General features: G+C 38.8%; 1 protein-coding gene across 4 annotated transcripts in view; it reads left to right on the top strand.

Annotated features, from left to right (window-relative positions):
- The window catches only part of Kdm2a (lysine demethylase 2A), an 85,413-nt gene that overhangs the window by 32,239 nt on the left and 31,169 nt on the right, over nt 1–22,005 (top strand). For all 4 annotated transcript variants that reach the window (XM_055614542.1, XM_055614543.1, XM_055614540.1 and 1 more), the window contains 8 exons: nt 3,950–4,088; nt 4,758–4,836; nt 5,226–5,272; nt 11,615–11,793; nt 16,830–16,936; nt 17,600–17,693; nt 18,638–18,791; nt 19,765–19,880. In XM_055614542.1, the coding sequence (XP_055470517.1) occupies nt 3,950–4,088; nt 4,758–4,836; nt 5,226–5,272; nt 11,615–11,793; nt 16,830–16,936; nt 17,600–17,693; nt 18,638–18,791; nt 19,765–19,880 (915 nt within the window). The remainder of the gene's footprint in view (nt 1–3,949; nt 4,089–4,757; nt 4,837–5,225; nt 5,273–11,614; nt 11,794–16,829; nt 16,937–17,599; nt 17,694–18,637; nt 18,792–19,764; nt 19,881–22,005) is intronic.

Genomic DNA, 22,005 nt, shown 5'->3' with positions numbered 1-22,005 from the left:
CTTTCTGTTTGCATATTGGGGGGCATCTGGGTTGCTTGACTTCTCTTTTTTTTCATGTTTGTAGCAGCTTTTTAATTTATTTTTATATTAATTACAGTTTATTTGCTTTGTATCCCAGCTGTAGCCCCTCCCTTATTCTCTGTCAATCCCATCCTCCCTCCCTCTTCTCCCATGCCCCTCTCCAAGTCCACTGATAGGGGAGGTCCTTCTCCCCTTCCATCTGACCCTAGCTTATCAGGTCTCATCAGGACTGTCAGCATTGTCCTCCTCTGTGACCACCGCAGGCGGAGGTGAACAAAGAGCCAGCCACAGAGTTCATGTCAGAGACAGTTATGAATGAGGTTGGACCTGTGGAGAGATGGCTCAGTGGTTAAGATCACTGACTGCTCTTCAGTGCACCAGGATTTAATTCCCAGCACCCACATGACAGCTCCTAGGAGAGCCATCACTCTCTTCAGGGCTCTGAGAGCATTGTATGGCTGGCCTTGAACTCAGAGATCTGCCTGCCTCCATCTCGAGTGATGGGATTAAACACTTGTTAATTTTTAATGAACTTCCACTTATCAATTATTTCTATCATGGATCATGCTTTTGGTGGTGTTTCTAAAACTAAGAACAGCATGACAGCACACATCTGTAATTAGAGCACTGAAGGAGATAGAGAAAGTCAGGAGTTTAAGGTGACCCTTGGATACAAAGCAAGTTTGACACAACCTGGGCTACATGACACCTTGTCTCATAAATAAAATCAAAATCCAAACCTCTCACTGCCAAACATAGGTTTGCTCCTATATTATCTTTTAAAAATTAGATCGTTTTATAGTTTACATTTAGGTCTGTGAGCCATTGCTTTTACAGTTAGTGTTTAAATGTTATCTTTTTACATGTGAATTTTTAGTTTTTCTAGAACTGTTTGTTGAAAACACTGGCCTTTCTATATTGAATTGCCTTTCGTCATTTGTATATTTGCATGGGTGTTACTACTTTACACATTTTCATTTCCTCATTGAAGAGCTTTAAGTTTTCTGGATAGCTTCATTACAAATTGAAAGTTGAGTACAGAGGAGACAGATGAAAAATAGATTTCTATTCTCATAGAATGTGTTTTTTCCTTCATTGAAGTCAGTAATAAGTATGTGTTTATCCTTAAGAGATGAGCATATGTATTTTAGGGTATGTCCTGGGCTTTGTAGACCAGGCTGGCACCCACCTGCCTCCAGAGTGCTGGAATTAAAGGCATGTGCCATCACACACAACGATTTTTGTTCTTTGCTTTTGAGAATTTCTTTTTTTTTTTTTCCCTGAGACAGGGTTTTTCTGTGTAACTGTCCTGGCTGTCTAGGAACTCACTCTGTAGATCAGGCTGGCCTAGAACTCACCCGCCTGCCTCTGCCTCCATGGTGCTATAATTAAAGGTATATGCCACCACACCCAGCTTTCTCATTTATTTGTTTATTTTTTTATTACAGTCTTCTTGTTGAAATGACTTTGGTAGAATTTTTCATACATGCAAAGTGTTTTGTTTTGTTTTTTTCATGCAAAGTGTTTTAAATGCTGTTGGTGTCTGCTGCGGAGATTGATCTAACTTGTTCCAGGCTGACTTGGCCAAACTTTAATAGAGCAAATGTAATATTTGCAGAGAAAGGGAAAGGTATCTGAGTTTGGGGCCAGTCAGACCTACATAGGAAGAGCCTATCTTAGAAAACAAAACAAAAGAAAACCAAAAACTCGACAGAATTAAAAACAAGCGTGACCTTTTCCACTCGTGTTAGTTCAGCATCCCCTTCTTATGATATTAAAGCAATTAAAGTAAAATCAAATGTGTGTTCTTTATTTCTCTTCTCAAGCTTTTTATGATTTGGGGGGCAAAAAAGTGTCAAGTCAGCATAATGTCATAGAGTCACTGTTTTTGTAATGATAGAGGAAGTTGCCATTAAAATTATTCATAAAACTTAATGGAACAAGTTGTAAATAGTTCACTTTTTGGAAGGAGTGTTTATATGTGTACACATATAAAAATTCAGGTAGCTGAAAGAGAAAAAAACATTTGCAGTGAAGCACCAGAATCTCTTGTACACAGTCCTTAGACTCTAACAAGTGATAAGTTATACTGAGTGAATAAGCATGTTCTTCTGTTTGATGTATAGCCTTTGACAATTCCTGTTAATTGTAATACCATAATTTTACATGTCTTTCTGACTTTACTGGACAGCCATTTCCTTCAGCATTGGGACTGGGCCTGTTTATCTGTGTGTGGACAGTATTACTTAATTCTAGAAGGATTTCATTAGAGACACATACCACTAAAAGTCATTTGACTTACCTTGACAACTAATCTGCTGTAAGAATTTACTTATTCCACCCGTTCCATATAAATGAAATCATATCTGCATTCTTTTACTTAGTCTTAGGTTTTCAAGGATTACCCACATTGTGACACATGACTCATTTTTGTGGCTAATAGTTGGTGTAAAGAGATGGATTTTTTTCAAACTTGGACCTGCATTGTTTATCATGATAATATCTATCATGGAGGGTGTGAAGTAGTTTTGTGGGTTTGGTTTGCATATCTCTAGTGATGAATGATACTGAGCATCTTTTCATGAGTTCATTTCTAACTGTATGTTGTACTTGGAGAGGCATTTTTTAAAAATTTTATTTTATTATTTATATAATACTCTGCTTGCATATACACCTGCACGGCAGAAGAGGGCACCAGATCTCATAGATGGTTGTGAGCCACCATGTGGTTGCTGGGAATCAAACTCAGGACTTCAGGAAGAGCAGACAGTGTTCTTAAACTTTGAGCCATCTCTCCGACCTCTGGAGAGGCATTTTTTTTTTTTTAAAGCTCAATATTGATGGCCTGCTAGCTATCATGCTACTGTTTAGCCTTCTTGATCTGAAGCAAAATAGGGTTGGTCTATTGATTGTTTAATTTAGGTTATTTTTTTTTTTTAAAGTATTGTTATCTTTAACGAGGTATATGTGTGCATAGGTTTCTGCATGTGCCACTGGAATAGGGTGTTGGATCCCCTGGAGCTGGGGTTACTAGTAGTTGTTAGCCATCTCATGTGGGTACTAGGAACTGAACGTGTGTCCTCTGCAAGAACAGTGCTTGCTTTTAACTGCTGAGCTATCTCTCCTACCTACGATTGAGGCTACTATTGAGAGAGTTTTACAAATTTAATTTTAGTGAAATTTCTTCTCAATGAAAAAATTCTCTTTATATTTGAATGTCCTTTTAAAATTATGTATGTATTCACTTTAAAAATATTTTTACTTTTAATTATATGGAGGTGTGTATCTGCATATGGTTTTGTGCGTATGAGTGTTGTTGTACAAGGACAGACATCAGAGCCTCTGGAGTTGGAGTTAACAAGTAGTTGTGAGTTGTTTTACACAGGTACTGGGAACTGAAAGAGTAGTATGTACTGTTAAGCATGGAGCTGTATTTCCAGCTCTTATTTGAATGTCTTTAAATGTTCACACTCTTAAGAGTTACACTAGATATTTAGTAGGTCTAAATTGGTCGTTTTTATTGTGAATTTATATCTCTGGGCTTAGAGAGGTAGCAGAAATAAAATTCAGCTGGGTGTTGTGGTGGATGCCTTTAATCCCAGAAGTAGAAGCAGAATTACCTCTGAGTTTTGGGCCATCCTGGTCTAAAGAGTTAAGTTTCAGGATAAACAGGGCTACACAGAGAAACCCTGGCTAAGAAAACAAACAAATCCTCTAACTTCACATGTTGGAAGCACAGTAATTTATTACAACTTTGTTATATTCTGTGCATTCGAAGAATATCAGCTAATCTTGAGTTTGGAGAAAGAAAAGTGTATGCTTTGAAAAGCAGCTAAGACTAGAAGTCACATTCTCCATGTAGGTAGCAGTGACTGGTAGAGAGGAAGGAAAAGTGCATGATTTCATCTTTGTATCCCTCTTTTGACAGCGTGGTACCATGCGACGTCGCTATGAAGACGATGGCATTTCAGATGATGAAATTGAAGGGAAAAGAACTTTTGACTTGGAAGAGAAGCTCCACACCAACAAATATAATGCTAATTTTGTTACCTTTATGGAGGGAAAAGGTCAGTATGAATTTAGCATCTGTGTAATTTTAAAATACTGACTGTTAAAGATATTTTGTTTCAATTCTCATTCTCCCCTAAATTTTAAGTAGTCTTTTATTAGAATAAGAATGTTACTGGGGAAAGACATTTTCCTTTTCTCATTTATTGGCTTGGTTTTAATTAAAAATAGTGCAGGTATGGTGACACATGACTGTGATACTAGCGCTTTGGAGGTAGAGACAGGAGGATCAGGAATGGTGTGTATATATAATAAGTTAAAGGCAGCCTGGGCTGCATGAGACTTTGGAGAGAAGGAGAGTGAGAAGCATATAAAAAAAAAGTACAATGAAATCTCTTATGAGGTAGAATTCCTCTTGTGTTATGTACGATCCTTAGCAAACTGACAAAAAGTTGTATGTATAATGTTCAGACTATTTTGGCTATTAAGAGAATGAGGGTAATTTCCATAGGATGTATGAAGTGACTCATTAGCACTGCTCCCCACACACCCTGATTGTCAGTGTGCTTTCCGTATTTCCTGAGATATAACACTAAGCAGTTTGACCACAACTGTATGCACAGTGTAATAAAAACAATCAATACCTTTTTACTTAAAATTTCTTTTATAATCTTTTTTTTTTTTTTCAATGATTCCTTTCTTTCTAATTTTCCCCCCTATGGTTTCAGATTTTAATGTAGAATATATCCAGCGAGGTGGCTTGAGAGACCCTCTGATTTTCAAGAATTCTGATGGACTTGGAATAAAGTAAGTGCTCTGGTCCTGGCCTGAGATGGTAATGGCTTTTACCCTCAGGGACTCAGATAGTGGCAATAGAGCAGTAGGTAATTGAAAATAACTTGCAAGTTACTTTGTGAAGTATGTCTCTTGTTTCACAAGTGATTCATGTTCCCAGAAATGAAAAGTGTAGATAAGCTTAAAAGGTTAATGTCTTGACTCTATCATTTTGAGATAATTGCTGCTAACATTTTTGTTTTTCTGCATATAATGTATGTGTGTAAAATTAATATACATTTAAAAAGTATTTAAACCTAAACATAAAGATTGATGTTTCTTGAGAGTTTGTCCTACTTTAAGAAAAGATTCATACTGAATAGAGAAGCAGTGCTTCTCATTTACTGGTGTTTATTTCATAGGATGCCAGACCCAGATTTCACGGTGAATGATGTCAAAATGTGTGTGGGTAAGTAACAAACTTTTGGCCTCTTTATCTTTGAGGTTTAGGAACGTTAAACTGTGTATTTCATTACAAAGAGAACTGTTTGATTAGCAACTAAGAATTTTCCTCTATCAAAGTACATTTTTAAAAAACAACTATATATGGAGGAAATTAGAAAGTATATATGTTCAGGAGGAATTTTTCTCAAAGGCAAAAATTTTTATAATTTAGTCCATCTAAAACCTAGATATGGGAAGTAACTGTTACATTCTGTGATAAGACAATGAAATGGTATAAAGTCTTCCATGTTCCCAACATACATACAAAGCAAAAGAAATTCATCTGACCAGCTATTCTCTAGTATACAAAAGTGCTATTCCTCAGTTTGGAAATTAAATACTATAGCACCACCTTTTGGCCATGTGGACCCTTGTTAGACTGCTGGATAAACTTCCTTAATCTTGAGAGGTGAAAGTCACAGATACCCTAAATTCTCTGATCCCTATATTACTCATGCCCTAATGCTCTTGTATTATATTCTAAGCACCTGATACCTAGCACAACTTGTAGACTAAGTGCCCACTAAATCTGTTGAGTGATCAAAACCCTTACTTGTTCCTTTCAGGCAGAGCTTTTAGGAGGCGTAGATAATCTGTGAGTACTCACCATTGTAGAAATTCACTTCTTACCACTTTTTATTTTTGTTGTTGAAGTTCATGTATACTAGGCCAATCTCAAACTCGCTGTGTAGCCCAAGATGACCTTATACCAATTACCTACCTGTCCCCTCCTTTTGAGTGCTGCAGTTACAGGCATTTGCCACTATACCTAGCTTTTGTGGGGCTAGGGATCAGATCCAGGGCTTTGTCCATGCTACGTAATCATTCTTTTAGCAACTGAGTTATATCTTCAGCCTCTCATTTCTTAGGTAACCTTTAGGAAAGTAATTTCCTGTGTTGGCTTTTAAGATTTACTTTTATTTATTTTCCTAAGACAGGGTTTCTTTGTAGCTCTGGCTGCTGTCCTAGAACTTGCTTTGTAGACCAGACTGGCCTCAAACTCCTAGATCTGCCCCCAAGTGCTGGGATTAAAGGGATGCACCACCATCACACCTAGTAGATTCTTACTCTGTAGTGATATGTATGTGTATGGTACCCGTGAGTACATGGAGGTAAAAGGGGTTGGATCCTCTGGAGTTAGAGGTTGTTGTAAGTCACCTATATTCTGAAAATAGAATTTGGGTCTCTGAAAGAGCAGCTGTGCTCTTTACTGCTGAGCTTCTCTCTAGCCTCTTGCTTAGATATTCTTATGGTTGTGATTCAAAATTACCTCCACAGGAATTATCTGTGATAAAGTACAGACTCAGAGAAGATTCTGGAAGATGGTGAGAGCATTCTCTACCTACATGATTATTGCCCTGAGAGAGTCTGATGTAACTGTTGAGGAATTCTGTTGAAGGCTTGCAACTTCCAGGGAGAAATTAAGAAAATAAAGTTAATTTCAGGTTTTACCATAGTAATCTCTTTTCCACAGCCTCCATCCTTCACCAACTGGAACCCATGAAAAAGTTGTGCATATCTTTTCTAAAAGCACAATGCATAGCACACTGCTTTAAGGAGCCAGGATGGGTCTTGTCATTTAAAAATGTGAGACTTGTGCTGTGATCACAGATTGCCTTTTCTGACAAAATGTATGGACAAAAGAGTAGGGGCCTGTTTTTAATGCCATCTCTAAGCTGTTACTATATCCTTACATTTGACCCAGAGACTCCTATAGGATTTAAAAGATTGGTAAACCACCACGATTGGTACAGCATTTCTGAGTTGGAAGCCAACCTGATCGCAGAGAGCGAGTTCCAGAACAGCCAGGGCCACACAGAGAAACCCTGTCTCAAGGGGAAAAAAAAATCTGGTAGACTCCACCCCCTAAACACTTATTCAAAACTAGGATATTCAAAAGTTGTATACATGGCAAAAGTTAGATGTTGACTACGCATGTTCAGGAGGAAATGCAGGCTTAAAAAACATGAGAGGAGGGGCTAGAGAGATGGCTCAGAGGTTAAGAGCACAGACTGCTTTTCCAGAGGTCCGGAGTTCAATTCCCAGCAAACACATGGTAGCTCACAACCATCTCTAACGAGATCTGCTGCCCTCTTCTGGCGTGCAGGCAGAACACTATATACACAATAAATAAATCTTTAAAAAAAAAAAAAAACATGGAGAGGAAGCTCAGACTTTGTAAAGCGCTTAGGAGAATTAAAATAAAAGCTAAAATAGCATACATGGTACACTGACATACATGCAGGCAAAACACCCATACAGAGAAAACAATAAGATTTTAAAAAAACTCTCTTAGTTTGCACTCTCTTACATCTTCTTCTAGTATTTTTGACTTTACATTATACAGGTAGGTTAATGATACATTTTGAGTTATTTTTATACATGGCACATAGTATGAACCCAAGTTCACAGGTAGAAATGGATATCTCAGATCTTAGTATGCTTTGTGGGAAAGGCAACTGTTTATTCAATAAAGCTGCCTTTTGCCATTGTCAAAATCAGTTCATGAAGACTTCATTCAGGGCTCTGTGACAGAGCTCTTGCTTAGTATTCATGGAGCCCTGGGTACAATTCAACTTAGAAGAAAAATAAATCAATTGTATATAAGCGATTTAGGTAGCTTTTTTTTATTATCATTTATTCAATTTGTATCCTGGCAATGGGCCCCCTCCCGGGTCTCCTCTCAATCCTGCCCTCTCTCCCTCTTCTCCCCCATGCCCCTCCTCTAGTCCCCTTCTATTTGACACTAGCCTATCAGTTCTCATCAGGACTGGTTGCATTGTCTTCCTCTGTGGCCCTGGGGTGGGGGAGGTGATCAGAGAGCCTGCCACTGAGTTCATGCCAGAGAAAGCCCTTGTTCCCCTTATTAGGGACCCCAGTTGAATGCAGAGTCTATGGACTACATCTGAACTGGGGTTTTAGGCCTCTCCATTCATTGTCTTTGGTTGGGGTATCATTCTTTTCAGGGCCCCCTTTAGGTAACTTTTTGCTTATCAGACTTCTCATCTTTAAAGATCAAGATGGAAAACCTAATTTTCTGAAGAAAACAAACAAAAAAACTCAGGTTTTTTTATGTAGTTATTGTATCTTGCATTCTTCGTCAATTAAAAAAGTATTTGTGCATTAACTATGAAAAAAAAAAAAAGGAAATCCCAATATTTAAGAGGGCAAGAGAACATGAGTTCCAAGCAATCTGGGCTACATGACTTTCTGCTGTTCTGTTATAGCAGCATAAAAGCAGACAGGAGATGAAAACATGTAGGAGAGCATGAAGCAGACCAGTGTACATTGTGGGAATATTAGAAGAGTCCTCACTGCTCTTTAGAGATCCCGAGTTTTAAGTACCTGCAACCACGTGGTGGCTCACAACTATCTATAATGTGATTTGAAGCCCTCTTTGAGCATGCAAGTGTACATGAAGATGTAGCACTCATATAAAAAAAAAAAAATACAATCTTTAAAGAAAAAAGAGAAAATATTTGAAGAAATAACTGCTGAAATTTTTCCATAGTTGGTGAAAGACATGAATAAAAATATCCAGAACGCACAGCCTCCTACCATGACATGCTAAAACCAAACATTTCAAAAGCTAAAGACAAAAGTCTTGAAGGCATCAAGGGAGAAGTTGCTCTTCACATAAAGGGGGTTCCTCAGTGAGATATGAACAGAGACTTTGGAGGTGGTAAGGATTAAAATGGTGAGGGGAGGAGGTTGGGGAGTTTTAGAGAGTTGGCTCGCAGATAAGAGCTTGGTATTGATCTTACAGAGGACTGACCCGAGTTGGTTCATAGCACTCACATATGGCGCAGCAGCCTTCTGTAACTCTTAATTTCAGAGCATCTCATGGCCTATATTCTGGCCTTCAAAGCCACCTGTGCTCATTTGTACACACCCTGCTATTCAAGTACCTCACTCCCCCATTTCCCCACCCCGACACACACACACATACAAAGTTTTTGTTGTTAATGTTGCTGATGTTTTAGCTGATAGGAAAAAAGTACACCAAGAACTGCAAATTTTTAAATAGGAGGGAGGGAGAAGCTAAGATATTCCTAGATAAAATGATAGTTAGGGAAGTTAGTTACACTAGACCTGTTCTACAGTTAGGGGTGTCTTGGTGCAATGGAGAGATGAGATATGAAATGAAAGAGGAGATAGTGACTTGAAGCCATGTGAAGAAGAAAACACAATAAAGGTGATCTTTAACTCACTGGCAAGATAGCTCAGTGGTAAAGGCACTTTCCAAAAATGTCTGACCACCTGAGTCTAGCTCCTGGAGCCCATGTAGTAGAGGAAAACTAGTGGAAGAGAGCCACCTCCAGAAAGCTGTCCTCTTGACTTCTACTGAGGTGCTGTGGCATGGGCACCCCTGCAATAAATTAAAAACGGTAATTTAAAAATGTCAGTAGCTTGTTAATGCTTTTCTTGAATTTCCACAAGTACGAATAAGTTGGAAGGCTGTGTATGGTGGTTTGTTTCTCTTAAATGTGAAGTATACAGAAAGTGGGTGGAGAGATGTTTCACTGGACCTGGGTTTGGTACCCAGGACCCACCTGGTAGCTCATAACCTTCTGTAACTCCAGTTCCATAGCATCTAACATCTTCTTCTGACCCCCACAAGTATCAAATGCATGTGGCACCACAGACTTACATTCAGGCAAAATGCTCATACACACACACACACATCATGGGTTAGGGGGAAGGAAAAGAAAATCATTATCTGGTAAACCTCTCTGTTTCCCTCTCCTTCCTCTCTCTTCCTTCCTCCTCCCACTCTCCCTTTGTGGTGTGTGTGTGTGTGTGTGTGTGTGTGTGTGTGTGTGTGTGCGCGCGCGCGCGCGCATACATGAGTACAAGTGCCCAAGGAGGGCAGAGGCATCAGATCCTCTTGAACTGGAGGTACAGGTATTTGTGAACAACTCCTGATAACATGTGTGTGTTGGAAATTGAATTCAGGTTCTCTGTAAGAGAACTCTTGACTTCTGAGCAATCTCTCCAGTCTCATTTTTTAAATTGTAATTAGTATACTATGAAAATTAACATTATAATCACCGAAGTGTACAGTTAGTGGCATTAAATCTATTTGCTGTGTAGCCATCACCACTATCTACTTGGAGAACTTTCTAATCACCCCAAACGAAAGTCTGTTAACCAGTCATGTCTCATTCTCTTTTCCCCGTAGCCTCTGGCAACCACTGATCTGATGCTTTCTAGATCTGTGTACTTCACATATCTGGAATTACATGATATATAACCTTTCATCTCTGACTTCTCTCACATATCATACTTCCCAGGTTTATTTTTGTGATATCTTTTGTTAGTGTTTTATTCTTACGATGATTTTATTGTATAATTTTTCATTTTTTTGTTTACTATTCATCTAGTGATGTATTTGGAATTATTTTAACCTTTGATCATTTAGCCTGTTTTCTGATGTTATCTGGGCAGTGCTTGCTCGTTCTTTGTCTCTTTTTTTACAGTCAGGATATCACTATGTGTCATAGGCTTGGAACTATGTAGAGTAGGTTGCCTCAAATTTATAGAAATTAGCCTGTCTCTACCCTACTGACTGCTGGAATTAAAGGTGTGTACAAACACACTGTATTTTGTTGTTATGCTTGACAGAGACTGGAGCTTGTATCTATCAGATTGTAAATATGGAATAAATAAAAAGAGTTTTATATTTAAAAATTATTGACAGTGTTGAAGAAACAAACTCTGTTAAACTAAAAATAGAGAAATTTAAACTGGCATTCACTAACTAGAGAATCTTTAAACTACTCCTTAAACTACTACTCTAATCCTTAAACTACTACTCTAACCCCCCTTTAGATAGGGTTTCTCTGTATAGCAGAGCCCTGGCTGTCCCTGGAACTTCCTTCGTAGATTAGGCTGGCTCAAACTCCCGGAGATTTGTGCTGGTATTAAAGGCATTGCAGCTCTTAACTCACATTCTTGATTGATACTCAGTTAGGTCAGTCTTTAAACCTTCACTGAAACAGTATTATCTCAGTAAGTCTTCTGACTTGTTGAATCATGTATGAAAAATACTGACATCAGGTAGAATTGTAGGATTAGTTGAGTGACATGGTGCACACCTGTAATCCCAGCACTCAGGGAGGCAGAGGCATGTGGATTGCTGTGAGTTCAACCTGGTCTACAAAGTGAGTCTAGGACAGCCAAGGCTACACAAAGAAAACCTTGTCTTAAAAACAAGAAAAACACAATTGTTTTTTGGGGCTTATGTTTATGTTATGCTTAATGTATTTAAGAGTAATTGTGGCTCATTTGAACTTCTTTCATATAGGGAGTCGTCGAATGGTGGATGTCATGGATGTGAACACACAGAAGGGCATTGAAATGACCATGGCTCAATGGACACGATACTATGAAACCCCAGAGGAGGAGCGAGAAAAACTCTATAATGTCATCAGCCTAGAGTTTAGCCACACCAGGCTTGAGAATATGGTACAGCGACCTTCCACGGTTAGTCATTGTCATTTTCCCACAATCTCATTTTTTCTTTTTTTAACTATTTATTGATTCTTTGTGAGTTTCACATCATGTACCCATTTCACATCCCTTCCCCATCCCCTCCTATTCATCCTTTGCCCTTGCAACCTCTTTCCCAAAATAAGACACAAAATAAAAACAAAAGCATAGAAAACATTTGTGGAAGCTGTAGTATGTCACAGTGTATTCTACAGTATATCGTTCTGTTCACTTACAAACGTTCATTGCAGTGAGTCATTGGTCTGGTTTGAGGTCTCTGGCTTCTGTGCCGCCATCAATCAATTTATCTTGTTGCCCTGTGTCATAGAAATCCTGCAGCTTTGGAACAGCAAGACTGGCCCTTTCACTCATCCCAATGGTTTGCAGATGATGTACAGCCCTGGGACTGGGCCTTTGTGGTAGCTGAGCTGGTCAGCCCACTGGCTCTTCTTATTTGCATCACTAGGGTGAGCTCTCCAGCACTGCTTTTGCTAGGCTACCAAATGCTGTCATCAGCAGGAGGCAGGCTCAGCTTTCCTACTTTCATCTCTTGGGCCGACTCACCTGCACCCACACCTCCATTGCCACCTCCACTATGCTGCTGCTCAGTGAAGGTGAAGGGCCCATTCTCCTAAGTGAGAGGGGTTAGCTGTGTCCACTCTCACTCCTGGTGCTGGCTCACCCATGCCTTTGCCATCAGGGCTAGCATCACTGTTGCCCAGGTGAGGTGCAGAGCTAGCTCTCACAGGGTCAGCTCTCCTGACTACTACAGGTGTCAGGAGCCAGGGTGCAGCATCACCACTGCATCCATACCACCTCACAGCAGACAAGTGATAGGGACCAGCTCTCCCCCTCTTTCCCGTGGGACTGGCTGTGCCCCCGCCACCAGGATCAGCTCTACTGTGCTGTCCAGGCAAGGTGCAGGGCCAGCTCACTCTCTTATGACACCAGAGGCAGGTTTTCCCAATACCACATTCTCATTTTCAATAGAAAGCTGTTTTTTTTTTTTTTTTTTTTTAAATACTTATTTATTATGTATTCAGTGTTCTGCCTGCAGGCCCGCAGAGGGCACCAGATCTCACTGTAGATGGCTATGAGCCACCATGTGGTTGCTGGGGATTGAACTCAGGACCTCTGTAAGAGCAACTGGTCCCTTTACCTCTAAGCCATCTCTCCAGCCCAGTTTTTTTTTAATTATTTATTATTACCTATACAATGTCTGCATGTACACCTGCACGCCAGAAGAGGGCACCAGATACCAGACTTCATTATAGATGGTTGTGAGCCACCATGTGGTTACTGGGAATTAAACTCAGGACCTCTGGGAAGAGCAGCCAGTGCTCTTAACTCTTAGTCATCTTTCCAGCCCAGCCCCAGTTAGAAGGCCTTTATACTGGGAAAAATTTTATAGCTTTGCACATGCCAAGCTAAATGGGGGAAAGATTATTGGATAATAGTAATTTCATTTTTAGAAGATAACATTTTCCAAAATGATTCAATTTTTGTTGGAATCATTCTGATTTATATCACCAACAACTTAACTTGAGAACTTGACCTTTCAGTGGTAGAGAAGAATCTTAAAATGTTACTAGGAAATTTACTTAGGAATTTCTGTCCTGTAGGTTTCTGTTCTAAGAATTCAAGGGAATTTAGTTGGTGTTGGGAGTGTGTGCCATATTTGATGGCATAGGCCTTCAATCCTAGCATACAGGAGACAGAAGCAGGCGAATTTCTTGAGTGTGAGCATGGTCTGCATGACAAGTTTCAGGACAGCCTGTGCTGCAGAAGAAAGACTCAGTCCCAAAGATAAAATAAAAAACAGAAATTAAGGGAAAATTGGTTTAGAGCAAGGCACATTTTGTGCGCCCCTGACTCTTCTACTTCTCCAGGTGAGCATTTATGTAACAGGTTGTAGAATTTAGTAAGTAAATAATAGTGATAAATGAGTTATTTGTTTTTGATACTCTACTCTTGAAATTAATTTCTATTTTACTTATCTTTTGGTAAGGTAGCAGCTATCTACTCAATATTGGGAACTATTCAGGAAATGGAATTGGCTTCACTTTTGGAATGTACCTATATATTTTTGAGTCTTTCCTCCCTTAATTCCTGACTGTGAACTCAAGCCAGGTATTGTGGTTCCAACTACTTGGAAGACTAAGGGAGAGGGTCCTAATTATACCCTTTGATTCCCAAAATTAATATGTGCTAATTGCTTATAATATCTTTATATAGATACACACCTAATAATTTGCAGTATTATCACTATTTGTATGGGTAGGAAAAATAACTCAATATTTTGCTAGTCTGATGAATCAGGATTTTTGTTTTTGTTTTTGTTTTTTAAGGTTTTTGGAGACATGTTCTCTCTTTGTCACTGTGGCTTTCCTGGAACTCACTATGTCGACCAGGCTGGCCTTACGCTCAGAGAGCCACCTGCCTCTATTTCCCTAGTGCTGGGATTAAAGGTGTGCACCCAGCTTTTGTCATTTGTGTATTATTGGAGGTATTCAGCTAAAAGCAGAAATTTTCATGAAAATGTGCTCCTTTCCCCCCAAGAATGACAATAATCTTTTCTATATTAGTTAGTATAGTTTTGTTTGGGCATATAGAAAGGATCGTAGGTTAGAATTTAGCCATAGTAGCCCAGTGCAGTTCAACTTTTATTTTTTTGTGACAGGGCCTTTGGAGACTTGGGACAGGTCTCTATGTAGTATAGTGCTGGCTATCCTGGTTGGGTTTAAAAGATGATTGACAAAGACTTATTTGAAGAAGAAGCTATCAACAATGGAATCACTTTTTAGTTAATTTATGTTGGGGCAGACAGGGTCTCACCCATTTGGTAGCCTTGGCTGTCCTGATACTATGTAAACCAAGATGGTTTTAGGTTTACAGAGATACATTTGCCTCTGTCCTCAAGTGGCATGTGTTTCTAATGATTTTTAATAATGTTCATTTTTGATAAAGAATTCAGTAAAAAACAAAAAACAAAACAACAACAACAACAAAAAAAGAGATGAAGCCAAAGCCTGCTGGTCCATACCTGTAATCCCAGCTTTTGGGAGGTAGAGACAGGAGGGTTGCCTGAGTGATAGAGTAAGCTTTTGTCTCAAAACAATAGAAAGTAATGTGAGAATTATAGTAACATTGGTTATAAATATATTTCTTTAATATCTCTAGAATTATAATTTAAAGTTGATTATGACTATAAATATAGCTTGATTATTTAAAATTATTAAAAATTATTTCCTAATTTAAAAATTAGAAACCTTTTATCTCAGGTTTGTTTGTTTGTTTGTTTGTTTGTTTGTTTTTTCAAGACGGGGTTTTTTTTTTTATAGCGCTGGCTGTCCTGGAAAATAAGTCTGTAGATCAGGCTGCCCTCAAACTCACAGAGTTCTACCTGCCTCTCCTTCTGGGTGCTCACTGGGACTGGAGAGATGGCTTAGTCATTAAGTGCACTGGCTGCTCTTCCAGAGGACCTGGGTTCAATTCCCAGCACCCACATGGCAGCTCATACTTGTCTGTATCCAACACGCCCCCACATACACACACACACACACACACACACACACACACACACACACACACAGATGTACATGCAGTCAAAAGACCAATGCACATAAAATACAAATAAGTAAATTTGGAGAGAAAAAAAGTGTGTGCCACCGACCTCTTGGCTAGTGTTTTAGTTTTGGTTTTTGAGACAGGGTTTCTCTGTGTAGCCTTGGCTGTCCTGAACTCACTTTCTAGAGCAGCCTGGCCTGGAACTAACAGATCTACCTGGCTCTGCCACCCTGAGTGCTGGGATTATAGGCGTGCACCATCACACCTGGCTTGGCTTTTGTTTCTATTATAATTACTATTATTGTAATTATTTTGTGTGTGGGGTTTGGTCCTAGTATTTTGTGTTTTTATTTTTATGTGTGTCTGTTCCAAAAGTCTGCAGAGACCAAAAGAGGGCATTGGGTCCCCTGTGACAGGAATTACAGATGGTTGTGAGCTGCAGTATGGGTGCTAGGAATAGAACACGCAATTTTCTTAACCAACAAATTGTCTTAACAACAACAAATTGTGTTGTGTTTTACCCTGCCACCCCCACCTCTTTTCTTTTCTTTTTTTTCTCCGAATCACACTATGTACACCTGGCTGGCCTGGAACTCAATGATCCTCTTGCTTCTGTCACCTGAGTGCCAGGATTAAAAAGTGTGCACTAAAATGCCCAGCCATTTCAAAGATCCCCCCCCAGACAGAGTTTCTCTGTGTGACTTTGCCTGTCCTGGATTCACTTTGTAGACCAGGCTGGATTTGAACTCAGAGTATTGGGATTAAAGGTGTTTGTTACCAGGTCCAGACATTTTAAAGATTTTAATATTTGTCTAAGTTAGTCATTACACTATCTCTTTGATCTTAAAACTTTGGTAAATCAAGAGCTTATGATTGCTGTAGTTTCTATATCACATACTGGATTTTTTTTTAAATTTTTTTGTTACTTTATTTTGTAAAAATATTTCTAAATGTGTGTGCATGTATACATGATACATATCATGGTACACATGTAAGAGGATTGATTGTCTCTTTTCACTATAAGAGACCCAGAGATAAAACTGTTGTTCTTGTTGCCGTATGCCTTTATTTCTAAGTCATCTTGCCAGCCCAGATCTGTTTATATTTTAGCTACTGTACCAATGAGTTTTCAGGTATCTCCAGGGACTACCTCTTTAAAATGTTATACAAACACAAAGTTTCAACCTATTATACCAGTATTGGCAGAAGAAAGTTCTTAGTTGTAAACTGTCCTTAGTGGGTCTGTTTTGACCAGTGCTGACTTTACAGTCATGTTGATGGAACTGTTAGTCTTCTCTTTTTTAATCTATTTCCAGAATGTTTGTTGTTTGACTCTAAAGCTCACAGATTTTAAAATTTTCTTTTGTGCAGTGTATATTTAAAGGAGTTGTTTTTTCTTTAAAATTCTCTGTAACCACACCACTTTTTTTGCAGCCTAAGTGTCTTTTTCTTCTTTTTTAAAGGTGGATTTCATTGACTGGGTAGATAACATGTGGCCAAGGCACTTGAAAGAAAGTCAGACTGAATCAACAAATGCCATCTTAGAGATGCAGTACCCTAAAGTGCAAAAGTAAGTTGCTCTTGTTTGCTTTCCTTAGCGTTCTGTGGGTATACAATTAATAGAAGGAATAGTCCATCCCTTTCTATCTTTGCTCTGTTCTAAATCATCAAATTGATAGATTATTTAAACAGTGAACTTTATAGTATCAAAAGAAAGAGTACATGAGAAATTACCTATCACTCATCTTATAAGTAGGGAGAAAAGCTGTGTGGTCCTGGAAATGTGACTTAGAAATACAGTTTTTTAGCAAGATACGGTGGCCCGTGCCTGAGGCAGAGGCAGATCTTTTGAGTTTCAAGGCCAGCCAGGTCAAAGTAGCACAGTGAAACTTTGCCTCAGAAACACACACACACACACACACACACACACACACGAAAGAAAACCTACTAGGAATTTGTTAGATGCAAAGTAGAGGGAGTTTCCTAGGAAAAAGAATGTTATTTTGTGGGTAGTTTGTCTTTTTTTTTTCTTTTCTTTTTTGGTTTTTTGAGACAGGATTTTGCTGTATCCCTGGCTGTCCTAGAACTCTTTCCGTAGGCCAGGCTGACCTCTATTCACAGAGATCCACCTGCTTCTGCCTCCCATATGATGGGTTTAAAGGCATGCACCACCATGCCTGGCTGTAGTTTGTCTTTATCAGTGTACTAATGCTGCTGCTTCTCTTTGGGTCAGGTACTGTCTAATGAGTGTTCGAGGCTGCTATACTGACTTCCATGTGGATTTTGGTGGTACTTCTGTTTGGTATCATATCCACCAAGGTGGAAAGGTATGGTCATAGTTAGGATTGGAATTAGACTTGCATGCTTAATATAATCTGGAAACCAGTCTACTAGGAAACGTCCCCAATTCATTCTTGGAGATGGTTGTAGATTCAGTTGCCTTTGTACCATTGGAGTTGTAGTATTTATGTAGGCCAGTGCCATTTAAAGCAGAATTTTCTTGATGAATCTGAAGAGGTAATTCTAGGAGGACAATATCATTCTGTACCTGCAAGAAAAGTAATGTAGAGGAAGGGAACATAAATTTTGGATATATTGATAAAAATTCCAGCAAATTATGATTCAGCCAGTTCTCCCTGTCTGGAGATAATTGGTCTGAAATGTGACCAAAGGAAACATTAAGTCATTTTGAGGATTTGAAAAAGTATTTTTAATCCTAAAGAGTCATATTCTAATAATAATAAAATATATTCTTTCGAGTTTTCCTATACGTTATATCAGAATTGTGGTCTAGAATTAATAGCAGAGGGTTGTAGTGTTAGCCTTTCCTTTACGTGGAAGGACTACATCTACTGGCAAAAGCAGAGCTGGGAGGAAAATAGTACAAGAACTTAACCTTGAACATCTGGACCTCTGTATCCAAACATCCTTTTATTCACGTATGTGTAGATGGCTTCCTAAGTTTTTTCTATTGATCTTAGTTACTACCTTGGCAACAGAGCAGCCCAGGCCAATAATAATTGGCTGTTTAAGCCTCTAGCCCAAGGCCTGTTTTCTCTTGGTATTCTAAATGGGTTCTGGGTTCTTCTACAGCCATAATTTCAGGAAATCCCAGGTGCTGTCAGACCAAGTGATTGGCAAGAAAGATCTGTTTGTTGAGTCCTGAGCTACCCAGATACTTTCTGCTTTGCAATCCTCTATGCGTATCAGTTGAGGGGACGGCTGGATCATGTCAGTGGCTGTTAACAGACTGAAGTCTTTTAACTCACAGGTCTTCTGGCTCATCCCCCCTACAGCCCACAACCTGGAGCTGTACGAGAATTGGCTGCTGTCAGGGAAACAGGGAGACATCTTTCTGGGTGACCGGGTGTCAGATTGCCAACGAATTGAACTCAAGCAGGGCTATACCTTCGTCATTCCCTCAGGTAAGCAAGTGAGGAAAGTAGGTTGCTTTCTAGCACTTAAGAAAACACTGTGTTTTCTTAAGACTGAGTATGCACAGGCTTTGAAATCAATCCCCAGCAAGGCATGCATGTGCAATGATGTTTGCCCGGGTTTTTTTTTTTTTTTTTTTTTTTTTTTTTGAGTACACGCAGCAGAAAAAAAGAACAAAAAAAGAAAACCATAAAAGCTTTGCTTAATTCTGGCAGAGTATATTAGTATTGCCAGTGGTGGCTTTTCATACATACTACATAACCCCAATAATTGAGAATTTTTACTTGTTCTTTCTAATGAAGAGAACCACCTTTCCCCACCTGAGTGGGCAGTGCTAAATCAGTGTTTTTGTGTTTGCTTTTGTTTTTGAGACAGGGTTTCTCTGTGTAGTCCTGGCTGTCCTGGAACTCAGAGATTTTCTGCCTGTCTTCCCAGTGCTGTCGTTAAAGGTGTGCGCCACCAAACTTGGCTAAGTCATGGATATTTTTATTATGTCTTCTAAAATAAGTGCATATAAAAAGGTACAAATTTTGGAGTCCCTGGTCTGTTTGAAAGTACTGACTATGCACTTGCCTGTTCAATACTACTTTGGTCAATACTTAAATCCTCTTATTTTGGAAAGATTACATGAGAATATCAATAAACTGTTCTATTCAGAGCTGATGCATAGTAGGTGCTTCACAGCTTAAGACCATGTCTTAAAAATAAGTAAAAAAAAACCTTTTCCATAGATATATATTGTCATTTAATGTTCATCACCATGTAAAGTACAATTTCATTTTAAAGAGATAAGTCAGGCTTTGAGAAAGAAGTAACTTGAGCACCATTAAATGAGCCTAGACTATGCATCAAGGTCTTGTTTCCAAAAAAGAAAAGAATATAATATGGAAGAAGCCTTACAGTATTCCGAGGGAACTATTGCTTCGTATGCTTTCAGTCCTGCCTTCATTCCCTGTGTTTCAGGTTGGATTCATGCTGTGTATACACCTACAGACACATTAGTGTTTGGAGGCAATTTTTTGCATAGCTTCAACATCCCCATGCAGTTAAAGATATACAGCATTGAAGATCGGACACGGGTGAGTAATTTAATATAATGATTATATATAAAGATGTTTTTCCATTTAAGACAGATGTTAGGTGGGCATGGTACACATGCCTCTAATCTTTGTAGCGCTCAGGGATAGGAAGATTATGAGTTTGAGGTCATCCTGGCCTATGTAACAAAGAAAAAGACAAGTTTAATAACTTTATTTATCAGGTGAGGTGGGTTAGCAGGTAAATATACTGATGCTAAGTTTGATAACAAAGTTAAAGCCCCAGAACACACTTGGTGTAAAGATAGAACTGACACCTGCAGGTTGCCTTCTAACCTTTAATGCATACACTGTTTGTTTCATCTTTTCAATATACTAGATGAATCAGAACAGGATTCATGGATAATTTGTCAATTTTTCAGATCTTTTTTTGCAGGGTTAAAAAGCAGGATTTTTTTTTTTTTTTTTAATTTATTTTATGTAGGTGAGTGCTCTATCTGCTTATACACCTACATGCCAGAAGAGGGCATCAGATTGTTGTGTAGATGGTTGTGAGCTGCCATGTGGTTGTTGGGATTTGAACTCAGAACCTCTAGAAAAGGCAGACAATGCTCTTAACCTCTGAGCCATCTCTCCAGCCCCGTAAAAACAGTTACTACATACTGAGAACACAGCAAAAATTTTTACTGAATTCTTGATTTGGTGGACTGTAAGTCTTAATCTCTTGAACCATGTTTTTTTGTTGTTGTTGTTGTTTGTTTTTGTTTTTGTTTTTTTTTCATTTTTATGCTCATGAATAATTTGTGGAATGAGGATGATTATTTCAAATTTCACAACTTTGAGGTTTTCTGTCTTTATTCTGTTTACTAGCCCTCCCCTTCCCTTTCCCATTTTAAAAACCATAAACATCTTTTTTAAATTAAATTTTATTTCTTTTGTGCATGTATATTGGTTGCTATGCCAAGGCATATAAGTGGAGGTCAGAAGACAACTTGCAGAAGTCATTTCTGGTTTTCACCATTTCCTAGGAATCTAATTGAGGTCATCCAGCTTGACAATAAGCGCCTTTACCCACTTGTAAAGGCCATCTTGTTGAGCCCTTTCCTTCCCATCGTAAGTGTCAGTATTAGTCAGCTCTCACTAAATTTATTGAGAAATTTTTACAATTTATACTTGACCTGAACTACTCAAGAAATTTTCCAAGAAGCACCAACACACTCCAGAGGCCAATGGAGAGGAGCGCAGTGCATTGCTTTAGTTGAAGGAGCCGGTGCCTGTTCTTAGTTCCGTCCTCTCTTCTGTCAGAAATAAGTTGGCTTTTAAGTGAGAGAAGAAGCTTCTGGTTAAAGTTGCAATTGCATTAAAGATCCAGATTTGAGTCTGGTAATGTGCTTCATTGGTTGTATACCTCTTGTCTAACAATAAGAAAGTGATCTGGTGAAAGGTTTTTCCTTTTTATTTTATTTTATTTTTTTTATTTTTAAAGATGTATTTGCAGTGCTTTAATAAATAAAAAAATTAGCATTGAATACATGGATGGAAAATAAATGGAGGAAACCAATCCAGCAGGAGAGTGTAAGATATTTAAACATGAAATTCATGGGCCTTTTTCATTTTAAATTCATGAGGACAGCTGGACATCATAGGGTTATCACATTTGGATTTGATGGTAGCCTTCCTAAAATCGTGGCAGATATAGATGGATAATTTTATTTATTTATTTATTTGTTTGTTGGTTGGTTGGTTGGTTTTTGAGACAGGGTTTCTCTGTATATAATAGCTCTGACTGTCACTGGCTGGTGGGGGCACACACCTTTAATCCCAGCTCTGAGGAGGCAGAGGCAGATAGATCTCTGTGAGTTTAAGGCCAGCTTTATCTACAGAGAGAGTTCCAGGACAGCCAAGGTTACACAGAGAAATCCTGTTTCAAAAAAAAAAAAAAAAACAGCATTAAACCTAAGCAACCAAAAAAACCCAGCCCTGCCTGTACAGGAACTCTCTCTGTAGAGCAGGCTGGCCTCAAACTCACAGAGATCCACCTGCCTCTGCCTCCCAAGTGCTGGTACTAAAGGTGTGGGCCACCATGCCTGGCTAAAGATTTATCTATCTGCCTATGTATTTATCTATCTATCTATCTATCTATCTATCTATCTATCTATCTATCTAT

The sequence above is a fragment of the Psammomys obesus genome, unplaced genomic scaffold (genome assembly GCF_907164565.1).
Source record: "Psammomys obesus unplaced genomic scaffold, mPsaObe1.curated_primary_1811, whole genome shotgun sequence".
Classification (NCBI taxonomy): Eukaryota; Metazoa; Chordata; class Mammalia; order Rodentia; family Muridae; genus Psammomys; species Psammomys obesus.
This window is presented reverse-complemented; position numbering and strand designations above follow the sequence as displayed.